The following is a 14,115-nucleotide window of genomic DNA, read 5'->3' as shown; positions in this document are numbered from 1 at the left end:
CTCAGGTAATCCTCTCGCCTTGGCCTCCCAAAGTGCTGGGATTATAGGCTTGAGCCACTGTGCCCAGCCATCTTACTTTCTTCTTAAACAAACACACACAATTTTACCACAAATTCTTTTTTTTTGAGTTGGAGTCTCACTCTGTCGTCCAGACTGGAATGTGGTGGCCGGTAGCGGCCACCGCAGCCTCAACCCGCTGGGTTCCGGCGATCCTTCCACCTCAGCCTTCCAAGTAGCTGGAATTACAGGCACACGCTACCATGCCCGGCTGATTTTTTGATTTATTTAGAGATGAGGTCTTGCCAAGTTGCCCAGGCGGGTCACAAACCCGCGGGCTCAGACAATCCACTCACCTCAGCCTCCCAAAGCGCGGGATTACAGGCTGAGCCACCGAGTCAGCCACAAATTCTTAAACAATGTATTAGCTACCATATTGGGTTTAGTATTCCAGAGTCTGCTTTCTAAAAAAAATCTGAACATTCACAAAGGGCTCTACAGAACACTGAGTTTTTACTGGTTTTACTGGTTTCTGAGTTATACTTGGCTATGTAACCCAGCTCTTGCCACTTTGTAGGTATGTGATCTTAGGAAATTATTTCTCTACCAAGCTTCCGTTTCCTCTTCTATAAAAGATTTCACTTATTCCAAACACTTGCTTGAAAAGATTGTTGTGAGGATTAAAATACAACATACAAAAAGCACAGTTCTGGTATAGAGCAGGTACTCATAAATGGTGGCTCATGCAGGCTAACGTTAGGGATGGCTTAGAAAGACTTGGCAGTTTAAATCCTTTTACTTAATGGAAAAGTAATATCTTGTTATCAGGCATTTCCCTTATATCAGGCCTTAGAAAACTCCTTAGTAACAGATCAGTCTGTGCCTGGTCAGTCTCCACAGCTACCACCAGAAGTAATTGTTCATCTGATCTTTTGACTTTGCGCTTACTCGTTTACAGAGGGGACTATGTCACATGGACTCTGTTCATCAGGAAAGAGTCTGAATCCATCAAACCATTTCTTCCAGGTAATTGAAAAGCTGACAAGGTCAATTCTGATGAGATCAGACGTCATGTTTGTACTCAGAGGTAAAAGATTCCAGCATTCTGCCTTCCTGAACGGGCCGAGGCTTCCACGGCCTCCTCAAGCTCTCCACGTGTGTGCCCCAGCTCTCCACATGAAGGCAGAGAGAACATGTCAGTGAAGAAGAATGCTAGCTCCGCTGCTTCCTGCCTGCCTGCCAACCAACAAGTAGGAAACCTCTCTGATAAACCTTTCATCGTTGGCAAAATGGAGATAACAATGTATCCGTGCAGATCACAGTCCTGACTGGGGCTCTAAGCTCCAATGGAAGGAGATCACTGATCTACTATTAATTCTTGGAACTTTTCTCCTTCTTAAAACGCTCTAGATGCCTGAATTAAAAAGTGTGACTAGATCAGGAAGTGAGAGAACTTCTCTAAAATGGTTTTTAGCTGTTAACATTCCTTCAACACATAATGCTTGGGTATTAACTCAGGTGTTAAAAAAGAGTTATTTTATTTTTCAAGGAAGGAATAAGCACATCTGGCAGAAGAAAACTGTTAAAAGAAATCCTGAGGTCTGGTTCTTCAGCATCAAGGTAAGTGGATAGGGAAACCGAAGTAAAGGCAAAGTCAATGTTAAGAGGAATCAGATGGGAAGAACAAAGGCATTGAGAACCCAAGCAGACCTAGACTGCAGTCAGACTGCCGTTTCATAAGCCACATCACACGGCAACATTATTTCTTATTTCTGTGGACACGGAGTCTCACTCTGCTGCCCAGGCTGGAGTGCAGTGGTGCAACGGGAGGTTCGAGTGATCCTTCTGCCTCAGTCTCCAAAGTAGCTGGGAGTACAGGTGTGTACCACATGCCTGCCTAATCTTTTTTCTTTAAGATATGGGGTCTCACTATGTTGCCTAGGTTGGTCTCAAACTCCTGGCCTCAAACGATCCTCTTGCCTTGGCCTCCCCAAGTGCTGGGATGGCAGGCATGAGTCACTACACCTGGCCAACAATTTTATTTTATTTATTTATTTATTTATTTTGAGTTGGAGTCTCACTCTGTTGCCCAGACTGGAGTGCAGTGGCCGCTCCCGGCCACCGCAGCCTCGACCTGCTGGGCTCTGGCGATCCTTCCGCCTCAGCCTTCCAAGTAGCTGGAACTACAGGCGCGTGCTACCACTCCTGGCTGATTTTTTTATTTATTATAGAGACGAGGTTCCACCAAGTTGCCCAGGTTGGTCTTGAACAACCCCTGAGCTCAGGCGATCTTGCCTCAGTCTCCCAAAGTGCTGGGATTACAGGCTTGAGTCACTGCACCCAGCCTGAATATAAGCAATTTCAAACATGTTGAATAAATACTTATGAGATAGCTGGGCTCAGTGGCTCAGCCTGTAATCCCATGCTTTGGGAGGCTGAGGTGAGTGGATTGCCTGAGCCCACAGGTTTGAGACCCGCCTGGGCAACTTGGCGAGAACTCATCTCTACAATACATCAAAAAAAAAATTAGCCGGGCATGGTAGCGCACGTCTGTAGTTCCAGCTACTTGGAAGGCTGAGGCGGAAGGACTGCTAGAGCCCAATGGGTCGAGGCTACAGTGGCCGGGAGCGTGCCACTGCACTCCAGTCTGGGCGACAGAGACTCCAACTCAAAATAAATAAATAAATAAAAATGCTTATGAGATAATATTGGGGGAAAGCCAAATGTAAAAACAGGATGGGGATACAGAATCTCAGTATTGGGGGGGAAGCGATTGTTCCCGCAATCCCCCCAAAAGAATAAGCATACCAAAACAGATATGGTTCACTAGTTGCTTCACCTCTATTACTTTTATACTTGGGGAGAAAAGTGTGTTTCTAAAGTCGCAGCTGCTCTGGAGATCTGTCCTGGTTCTGTAACTGTACCAGTTTGGGCACCCAGCTCATGTGGACCCTGATGAGGCCACCGCTTCCTCCTCCTCCCTCATCTCTTCAGCTTCCACCTCCTACCCTCAGGGGTGATGAGTTCTTTATCCTGCTGCTCCTGCCCACACCCTTAATACTGTGTGAATGCTGATACTCTCCACCCCTCTCCACCCCAATCAGTGCCACCTCTGCTCACAATGATGGGATCTTTCTGCAGGATCAGCACTGATTCTGCGTCAAGAAATAAAAGCTCTGGCAGTGTTCACACAAGAAGGGGGCTGCTGTCCCAGGCTGCATAAATCTGGAAACTTGGTGAGACCTGATGGGTGAGTGAAAAAACTAGAAAGCACCTCTGAAGCAAAAAGCATCATTTATAAAGAGCTTACATAAATGGATAAGAACAATACTGAGCCAGGCTCGGTGGCTCAGCCTGTAATCCCACACCTTGGGAGACTGAGGTGAGCGGATTGCCTGAGCCCGCGGGTTGCCTGAGCCCGCGGGTTCGAGAACCACCTGGGCAACCTGGCGAGACCTCATCTCTACAATAAATCAAAAATCAGCCGGGCGTGGTAGCGCGCGCCTGTAGTTCCAGCTACTTGGAAGGCTGAAGCGGAAGGATCGCCGGAGCCCAGCAGGTCGAGGTTGCAGTGGCCGGGAGCGGCCACTGCACTCCAGCCTGGGCGACAGAATGAGACTCCAACTCAAAAAAAAAATTAAAAATAAATAAAATAAAATAATGCCAACTTTACTACTAATCAAAGAAATATCAAGTGCAACTAAACGCCACTGCTTATTGCCCATCAAATATGCCATGATTTTTTAAAAGAACAGTCCTCAGTAGTTGGAATGATGTGGCAAAAGGAATACTTTCATATGCTGCTGGTGGAACTTCAAGGAGTGTAACTTTTCCAGAAAGCAATCTTAAAACTTTATACACATAACCGAATAGTCCCACTGCTGTAATTCAGTTTAAAGAAATAACTCCAATTGGAAATACAGAGAATTTATACATTACAAGACTCACTGCTATTTTAGACACATCTTCAATAGAAAAAAATAGGTTAAAAAAACTATGCCCAATTTAGGGGAACAATTAAGCCTTCCCTTATCCCACCAATCAAAATGAATGCCTTCCTCCTTCTGTGGGCCATCAGTGCCGCTGTCTTAGCACTTCAGCTGAGCTGGATTATACTCTGTCACGCCCAAGTCTGTTTCCCTCACTGGACTGGAAATTCCCTGAGTTCAAATTTGAGGCCCCATTCAGCTCTGTCATACCCCTTACCACTTCCTGGGCCCCTACTCCTTAACCCTTGCATCTTGTACAAGACTTCACAGCAGGATAGGAAAAAAGTTTAAGCTGAACCACTGTAAAAGCAATTACTCAATTACTTCAGAGATAGTACAGTTTTGTTCATAAAAAGGCAGGCATAAAAGATATGAACACGAAATTTGGAATTGACTTAATTCAACCATTATTTAGATTTAGTTCCATTCCACAAGAATGCAGATGTATTAGATCAAGGTAGCCAGAAGCAGCAGTCACATCCCTTTCCCTAAAGACACAATAGCCGCTTGAAGCTGTGAATCCAGAAGCCACATGTTTAGCACTGAAGGACCAAAGGCAAAGCCCAGTCCTCACTCACATCACTGAGTCTCTATCTCACTCCAGGCTTGTTATGTGAGGAAGAAATCCCACGTGTCAAACCAATTGTTAATAGCATTTTCTGGCCGTGTTCCGTGGCTCAGCCTCTAATCCCAGCACTCTGGGAGGCCGAAGTGAGTGATTGCCTGAGCCTGTGAGGTCAAGACCAGCCCGGGCAACTAGGCAAGATCTCATCTCTACAATAAATAAATAAATAAAAATTAGTCGGGCAAGGCAGCGTGCACTTTGTAGTTCCGGCTACTTGGAAGGCTGAGGCAGAAGGATCCCCGGAGCCCAGCAGGTCGACACTGGGGTGGTCATGAGCGTGTCACTGTACTCCAGCCTGGGCGACAGAGTGAGACTCCAATTCAAAAAAAAAAAGTATTTTCTGTTATTGTGACTGAAAGAACTTTCTGGTAGATACTTTAAGAATTTCTGCTGGCTACCAAAAGAATTTTCCTGTACTTGTTCTGACTTGGAATCAATACATACCCATCCGCCTGGTAACAGTTATTAGACCAAAGGCAGTGGACACTTGAATCAAGTAAGGCCTATCAAAGTCTATCTCTAGACTGACCTCTGGTCTCAGGAAAAAATATTCCTTCTTTTCATTAAAAGCTATGGTTGCTGACAGCCACCTTGCTTGCCCCTAAAAAGAGCCTGTCTGTTGAACAGAGACAAGTGGAATCAGAGATGAAGGCAGATCATCTCAGGTCCTAGATCCAACTCAGCCTAACCCCTATCCAGACATTTCAATCGTTATGCAAAGTAACTTCCCTTTTTGCTTAAGGTACTGGAATCATATTCCTGACACTTGGGTCCAGAGTCGTATATACTACAATGGAGGTAAACACACAAATAATTAAGAGTTGAAAAACACTCCACCCATATTAACCCACATAACTCAAGTTACATCTGCCATTCTCCAACTGCCCACTATTTCCTTCTGTCATGCCCACACCACACTCACACAGACTTGCTTTCTCTTTCCTGCATGCTCTTCACGTTTTACTGTTTATGTGATTTTGGCATCCTGTTCTCTCTTTTTTTTTTTTTTTGAGTTGGAGTCTCACTCTCTCACCCAGACTGGAGTGCAGTGGCCGCTCCCGGCCACCGCAGCCTCGACCTGCTGGGCTCCGGCGATCCTTCCGCCTCAGCCTTCCAAGTAGCTGGAACTACAGGCGTGTGCTGCCACGCCCAGCTCATTTTGATTTATTGTAGAGATGAGGTCTCACCAAGTTGCCCAGCCGGGTCTCGAACCCGCGGGCTCAAGCAATCTACTCACCTTGGCCTCCCAAAGCGCTGGGATTACAGGCTGAGCCACCGAGCCCAGCCTCAGATTTTTCCTTAGTCACCCAGGTCATGCCTGTTCCAGGCCTCAGTGCTTCTCTGTGGGTACCTAGGTGTGCCTACAAGAAGGATTCCTGTTCTCCCCCATCAACCCACCCACCACCAGTTTTCCAGGAGCTAGTGCTAAAGAAAAAATCCCCTCCTGGAGTTTTCCGGATTCCAAGTCACATCCTCTATCTGGACCCACAGTACATGTAGTTCACACCTTTAGCTTCCCTAGCTCGCCTAAGATCCATTTCTCACTGACTTCACCTCTTTGTCTCTCATGCTTTGCCTTCAATCTCTTCCTGACTTCTACCTGATGGGTAGCTTATCCTTTACGCGTCAGCACTCAGAAACACAGACCTCAGAAGGATCACACAGCTGTAATCCCAGCACTTTGGGAGGCCGAGGCAAGTGGAATGCCTGAGCCCACAGGTTCAAGATCAGGCCGGGCAACTTGGAGAGACCTCGTCTCTACAGTAAATCAAAAATTAGCCGGGCGTAGTAGTGCACACCTGTAGTTCTGCCTACTTGGAAGGCTGAGGCAGAAGGAGTTGAAAAACACTCTACCCATATTAACCCACATAACCCAAGTTACATTTGCCCAGCAGGCCAATGCTGGTGTGGCCATGAGTGTGCCACTGCACTCTAGCCTGGGCAACAGAGTGAGACGCCAACTCAAAAAAAAAAAGACCACAGATAAGAAAGAACAGTCAGCGATTATTGCAGTGCACCTGGTATATGCCAGGCAGTGCTGGGCACTTCAAAAGGGGTCTGTGGTTCTCATTATAATCCTGACACTGTCCGGTTGATTTTACAAATGAGGAACCAGATCCTGTTAAATATGACCCAACTAGGAAAATACTGCAGCTGATCTGCCTAGTTCCAAAGCCTGTGTGTCTCACTCTATCCCAGTGCCAAAAACAGGGAGACTCCACCCTTGCCCCCCACACCAAGAATCTACTGTCCATACAGTAGCCAGAGTGAGCCCTTGCTTAAATATTAATTGCTCAAATCTCCCCAGTAATTTCTCCCAGAGGAAACGCCAAAGTCCTTACTATGGTCTAAGAACCCCATGACTTGTTCCCTCAACAATTCCTCTCTAGTTTCCCTGTTTTTACTCTAATCAAGTCACACTCAAGCCTGTTTATGCCTCAAGGTCTTTGCATCTGTCGTTCCCACTGCCTGCAATACTTTCTCCTCACCGTTTCAAAACCCTTAGTTTATGTCTGTATTTTCTTTAAGTTCGTGCTCAAATGTTACTTTCTCAGTGAGACCTTCTCTGACAACCTGTTTTAAATTGCTATCTCTGACCTCATACTCCCTGCCCTCTTCTTCCTCTGCTTCACTTTGTTCTCAAAATATATATCGCCCCTGGGTATATCCTGTGTGTGTGTGAATACGTGTATGTATGTGGGGGGGTGTGGGTGGGTGTATTTTTTTTTACCCTCTACCTGCCACTTCTAGAATATATGAGGGTGGACCCCCAAAGAACAGAATTATCTTTTGAAGGGCAGGCCCCTTGCAGTACACTTGGAATCTGTCCTTCCAAATCAAATGGTCAGCCAGAGTTTTTAATCTGGAAGTTTTAAGAAGATTGCGTCATAACTTGTGGAAGAAATGTTCTGAGTGGTGGTAAACAGATGACTGGTTCTTCCACCACGACAACACACCTGCCCACACAACGCTGCGTGTCTGGCGTCTTTTGACCACAAATGGCACGAGCCCTGTTTCCCCAGAGGAAGACAGTCCCCCAAGGGAACCCTTCTGCCAGTACGGAAGAGGCGAAACAAAAAACAGCAGACGCGCTAAAAGGCGTCGAAACAGATGAGGTCAAAAACTGTTCTGAGCCGTGGAAAAAGCATCTCGATAGATGTATTACATCAAACAGAGAGTCCTTTGAAAGTGACTGAAGTTTAAGCACACAAGAATACACAATTTTTTATAAATAAATTCCAGGCTTTTTGGGTCCCCCTCTTAAGCTCCATGAGAACAGGGACTTACATCCTGTTCACTGTTTCTGGCACACAGTAGATATTTAATAAGTATTTATTGAATGAGTAAATGGAGAGCATTATTCTTCCTAGATATTTAAATAAAATGGCCTCAGATACACTCTCCAGAAAGCAAAGGTAACCTACCTTTGTTCTAGTCTAGACCAACTAAGCAAATCTTCTTCCCTCAAACAAGGCCTTTAAAGAACAATCCCTCTAATTTTTCATAACCCTGAATAGATAGCCATGTCACTGAGCAACAAACTGAGTAGACTGAGCCAGCTTAGCCAGAGTGGAGTATTATAATCAAATAAAACTTACAGCCAAGTTAATCAGACACATATTTAATGATATGCATAATTGTTATTGTACTGCATGGTAACTAGGCATAAATGGTAGACACTTCATGCAAATGACTCTAATTACTACTTCTTCTACACAGCCAAACCAAGCATGTCTAGGATAAGCTTCAGGGGAAAACAGCAAGGAGTGGAAAGCCAGATACTTAACTCTGGGAGTTAAGTCCTCTCTTATTCCACCCCTCAGGGATTGGTCTAATGGTCTTTCCAGCCTGGGATGTGTATCTTCAAGAAGAGTTAATGTCATCTCTTCCATAGTAGAGAAGGCTTCTTTTAACCAAAGATTCAAAAATAAGGCCAGCCTGGGCAACATTGTGAGACCTCGTCTCTACCAAAAAAAAAAAAAAAAAATATTTCAAAACATTTAGCGGGGTGTGTTGGTGTGCACCTGTAGTCCCAGTTATTCAGGAGGCTGAGGTGGACAGACTACCTGAGACCTGAAGGTTGAGGATGCAGTGAGCCATGATCATGCCACTGCACTCCAGCCTGGATGACAGAATGAGACCCCTACTCAAAAAAAAAAAGTTAAGCCGGGCTCGGTGGCTCAGCCTGTAATCCTGCGCCTTTGGGAGGCTGAGGTGAGTGGATTGCCTGAGCCCACGGGTTTGAGACCCGCCTGGGCAGGCGAGACCTCATCTCTACAAAAAATCAAAAAATCAGCTGGGCGTGGTAGCGCGTGCCTGTAATTCCGGCTACTCGGAAGGCTGAGGCGGAAGGATCGCCGGAGCCCAGCAGGTCGAGGCTGCGGTGGCTGGGAGCGGCCACTGCACTCCAGTCTGGGCAACAGAGTGAGACTCCAACTCAAAAAAAAAGTTAAGGTGGAATCTGGCCTCTGTTTCCAGTCATAAAGCCAAGAGAAGTCACTCTGGCAAGGAAGACAAGGGCAGGTAAGCTGGTGGAGAAACCAAGTAAAGTGATCAAACGTCCCGAGTACCTACAGTGGGACTCCAGGCACACTAGTCGGTGTAGCACATAATTCTTCTTACTACTCCCCCAACCCACCTACCCTCCAAACTCAGTTCCCAGGAAAGTGGAGCAGAAGCAGAGAAGAGGATGAGTCCAGTGAGGACTCGCTGCTCCAAACTCTCTCTCACAGGGCCTAAAATACTGACAGAATTTTAGGAAGATAAGGAGGCAGCTGTGGTTTACAGGCTCTTTCCCTAGCTTCCTGTCTCACCTAAGACCTACCTAGCCTTCAAAGCCAAGGCTAAGCTCACCTCCTCTGGGATATTATTCCTACTCAATGCAGTCTCCTCTCTCCATTGTACTTATTGTCAGGGACATTCACTTGGGTGCACAATCATTCACTTTCTGTCTTCTTGCAATTAATTTTCTTAAGTAAATGCTTATTTTACGCAGGAGAATGCAAGCTAGCTTGATGGCAGAAATCCTGCCTTAAACTTCTTTAGCAGGCTTCGTAAGGCCTAGAACCATTAACGAAAAAGTGCTCCATAAATACCTAGATACACAAATACTTACCATTGTGTTACAATTGCCTACAGTAACATGCCATACAGGTGTGTAAGCCCAGGAACATTAGACTATACCATATAGCCTAGGTGTGTAGTAGGCCAGACCATCTAGGTTTGAATAAGAATACTCAGCCGGGCTCAGTGGCTCGGCCTGTAATTCCGCGCCTTTGGGAGGTTGAGGTGAGTGGATTGCCTGAGCCCGCGGGTTTGAGACCCGCCTGGGCAACTTAGTGAGACCTCATCTCTATAATAAAACAAAAAATTAGCCGGGCATGGTAGCGCGTTCCTGTAGTTCCAGCTACTTGGAAGGCTGAGGTGGAAGGATCGCCAGAGCCCAGCAGGTCGAGGCTGTGGTGGCCGGGAGCAGCCACTGCACCCCAGTCTGCGACAGAATGAGACGCCAACTCAAAAAAAAAAAAAAAAAAAAAAGAATACCCTATGATGCTCACACAATGACAAAACTGCCTAGTGATGCATTTCCCAGAATGTATTTCCATCACTAATTGACACATGGCTGAATTCTAGATTCGCCTTCTAAACTAGTTTTGATAATAAATTTCCCTATGAAAGAGAAAGCGTGACTGACATTCAGTACACAGTAGACATCCTCAGATGGACGTCTGAGACATTTGGATCAAAGCTACAAGACATGGCGCCAAAAATAGAAGAATTCCTATTATATCGAAAACACATTTACATCTCAAACGTCTAGAAGTCTGTAAGACCCAAAGTATAAATCCACTTGAGCAGCATTAGACAGGGTCGCTGCCCCTGAGCCAAACACAACAAGGAGAACCTGAAGGCCCCTGGGTGGATGATGATGCCAAGATTCAGCCTATTTAGTCCACCTGGGTGACCTGGTTCTGGTAGCATAAGTCTATATTTCGTTCGAAAAAATTCAGAAACAAGCCCAAATCAATTTCAACAGTAAGGATTTGGGGCTGTGAGTTTGTGAATTCCTCCACCACACTCCAGTAAGGAAGAACAGGCTTAAAAGTAAAGACATCTGACTTTAGTGAGTCCCAAAGTTTCCTGTTTAAGAACAGACCAGCAGAGTTCAGTATGGGAGATATCAGTAGAAGAAGCACCCTACTCCTCACCTGGCAATTCTAACCTGAAGAAGGTAGTCTATTCCTAGAGCTCAAAGGGGCATTCAGTTTAGCAAACTCATTTACTTCTGGACCTCAATGTTGAGTAAGTCATTGACTCAGACAACTAATACCAGCTGTGTACGCATGCTTCGTAAAACCAACAAGACAGTCTCGTCCCTTTCTGGTCACCAAATGCTCAGCCCCACGTTCTTCTAGTCACTAGAACTCTCAGCTTTAAAAAAAAGGCCAGACTAAAGAGCCATGTCAAGCTAAAACAGCATTTCGATTCTGGTCCTTCAGTGATGATAGGGTGGAACTCAGCCTCAAACTGACTGGACTCCAGAACCTACCTTTTCTGACTACCACCCTACACTAAGAACACATGCTTGGCAAATATCCCCAAGATACAACCGCTTTAGGCATAAGAGGCTCAGTGCCACGTAATCCTAACAGTAACTTGAAGAACTTAAGATATGTAATAGTTAAGGTAAATGAAAGTAATCCAAGTTAAAGAATATTATAGAGGCATTAAAAATATTTTTACAAGTAACTATGTTACTATAAAACAATATGGTGGACTATTATAAAATAACATGCTAAAAATGTATGCTGTAAATAGAAAAAGCAGAATATAAAATTTTACATACTTTTTAATGTAGATTTCAACTATGTAAAAAATATGTCTGCACATAGAAATATCTAAATTTGCTGCTGAACAAAAACAAGTTGCAGAATTTTAATGAATGTGTGTGTATGTGGCATGGTCCCATTTACGTAAGTAGTTCCTGACATTTTAAGTATTCAATAAATGTAAGCTACTATTATTATTGAAATGAAAATGTACTACTTTAGAATCAGAAAAATCAATGCCAGACACACTGGCTCACACCTGTAATCCCAGCACTTTGGGAGGCAGAGGCAAGAAGATTGCCTGAGCCCAGGGGTTCGAGGCTACAGTGAACCATGATCATGCACTCCAGCCTGGGTGGCAGAGTGAGACCCTCAACTCAAAACAAACAAACAAAAACAAACTTTACAATTATACAATGTGAAATTTAAAGACATCTAAGTTATGGGAACCAAGTAGCTCAAGTAGCATTGGGAAGAAAATCGCAATACTCCCAACCACACCTAGGTTTACACTCAGCATGCTGGACCACAGAGAGCTATGCTGACACGACTATGCTTTGAGTTTAATATCATAGACAGAAAGATCAAACCAGAACTGGTACTTTAAGGGCTATGATTAACACGAATATTTTGTTCATCAGTGTCTCACACTACACCCAAACTATGGCTTTTGGTAGTCTTAGAAGGATAAACCAACAGCTGCGGGGGAGCGCAGCAAATACACAGGTGACATGAATGTAAGCAGGGATACTTACAGCGCTGAATCTAGGTAGAATTTCTACTAAATCAAATCACAAGGGACTTATTTTGAGTGAAAAGGGAGCAACTCTAGAACTTAGCTCCTCAAGTTCCACAGGAGCCTCAATATTTGAATTTGTAGGTTGAAATGTGAGGTCCACTGCACTGTACTGATTTTTAGCCAACCTATGACAAAGAATAAATCGAAACCTTAAAAGATAATATAGGCCGGGGCAGTGGCTCACACCTGTCATCCCAGCACTTTGGGAGGCGGAGGCAGGTGGATTGCCTGAGCCCAGGAGTTTGAGACCAGCCCAGGCAACAAAGCAAGACTTCGTTTCTACCAAAAAAAAAAAAAAATCCAAAACTTAGCCAGATGGGGTGCTGTGCACCTGTAGTCCCAGCTACTCGAAAGGCTAGGTGGAAGGATCACCTGAGCCCAGGAGGTTAAGGCTGCAGTGAGCTGTGATCGTGCCACTGCGTTCCAGTCTAGGCAATGGACTGAAACCTAGACCCAAAACAACAAAAAAAAATAGATAACATACCAAACATAATAACACTAAACTACAAGAAAAAGTTAACTAGATAGAAAAAACCAAAAATGACAATTTATCTTTGAAGAACAGCTAGCCAGTTTTCCCCTGCATTGTCTTAGACAGGACTGCAAAGCCACCACCCGAAGAAAAGTAAGAGTTGGGCTGTCCTGCTGAGTGTTTACCTGTATCTTGCCCCATCAGACCATCACAGTACATGGCATGTAGCTCAATCTTTGTGGGTGGGAAGCCCTGGTCACAGAGTGGGCAGGATACCTCGGTACTGGATGAGAAGGCAGAAATAGGTATTTCCTTCTCGGCATCCTCCTTGTCACCAACCTGAAGAAAATGACAAATGGCAATTGTAACAGCTTGAGTTTATAAAATATCTTTTCCCCCAAACAAGTGAAAGCGACTCCACCCCATATTTCAATTACTTTCAAAGAGACAAGACTATTTTACCAAACTCAGGACTAAAGATCAAGACATAATGCTAATACTTATTCAGTACCTGCCAATTATGCACTAAGCATTTCACAGGTATTACTCATTTAATCCTCACAGTCTTACAAAGGCAATAACATATCCTTTTTACATACAATTAGAGTATTGTCCAAAACAGTAAAGCAGCTTGCAAAGTCCCAGAACAAATAAGTGGTAAACTTGAAATTTAAACCAATAACTATCTGGCTCCAAAACTTGAGGGTACTGATCCCTACTACAACATAAGGCAGTGTTGTGTCTGCTGTGTTTCACACTATTGAAAGCATCTTATGCAGTATCAACAGCATCTTAAAGACACTTTTTCAGGCCAGGTGTGGTAGCTCACATCTGTAATCCCAGCACTTTGGAAGGACAAGGTGGGAGCATTGCTTGAGCCCAGGGGATCAAGGCTGCAGTAAGTCATGATCGTGCCACTGCACTACAACCTAGGTAGCACCTGATCTCTTTGGAAAAACAAACAGGGCCAGGCACGGTGGCTCACGCCTGTAATCCCAGCACTATGGGAGGCAGAGGCAAGAGGATTGCCTGAGCTCAGGGGTTCAAGATTAGTCTGGACAATATGGCAAGACTTCATCTCTGCAATAAGTCACACACACACACACAGAAATTAGCTGGATGTGGTGGCACATGCCTGTAGTTCCAGTTACTTGGTTGAGGCGGAAGGATCACCTGAGCCTAGCAGGTCAAGGCTGTGGTGGCAGTGACCGTGCCACTACACTCCAGCCTGGGCGACGGAGTGAGACTTCAACTAAAAAACCAAAACCTAAGTCTGTGCTTAGACCCTTAAGATGTAATAACTGTGTTTTTTTTTGTGACTTTCTGAATTAAAAGAGGAAGCAGGCTGGGCTCGGTGGCTCAGCCTGTAATCCCAGCACTTTGAGAGGCCGAGGTGAGTGGAT

The 14,115-nt window shown here is 44.9% G+C and overlaps 1 protein-coding gene across 4 annotated transcripts in view; it reads right to left on the bottom strand.

Annotated features, from left to right (window-relative positions):
- The window catches only part of UIMC1 (ubiquitin interaction motif containing 1), a 100,274-nt gene that overhangs the window by 29,199 nt on the left and 56,960 nt on the right, over positions 1-14,115 (bottom strand). For all 4 annotated transcript variants that reach the window (XM_021714711.1, XM_021714713.1, XM_008062745.2 and 1 more), the window contains one exon: positions 12,898-13,051. In XM_021714711.1, the coding sequence (XP_021570386.1) occupies positions 12,898-13,051 (154 nt within the window). The remainder of the gene's footprint in view (positions 1-12,897; positions 13,052-14,115) is intronic.

This window comes from Carlito syrichta, unplaced genomic scaffold (assembly GCF_000164805.1).
Source record: "Carlito syrichta isolate Samal-C Ts95f unplaced genomic scaffold, Tarsius_syrichta-2.0.1 Scaffold96997, whole genome shotgun sequence".
NCBI lineage: Eukaryota > Metazoa > Chordata > Mammalia > Primates > Tarsiidae > Carlito > Carlito syrichta.
Note: the sequence above shows the minus strand (reverse complement) of the source record. Positions and strands in the feature narration are given on the sequence as shown.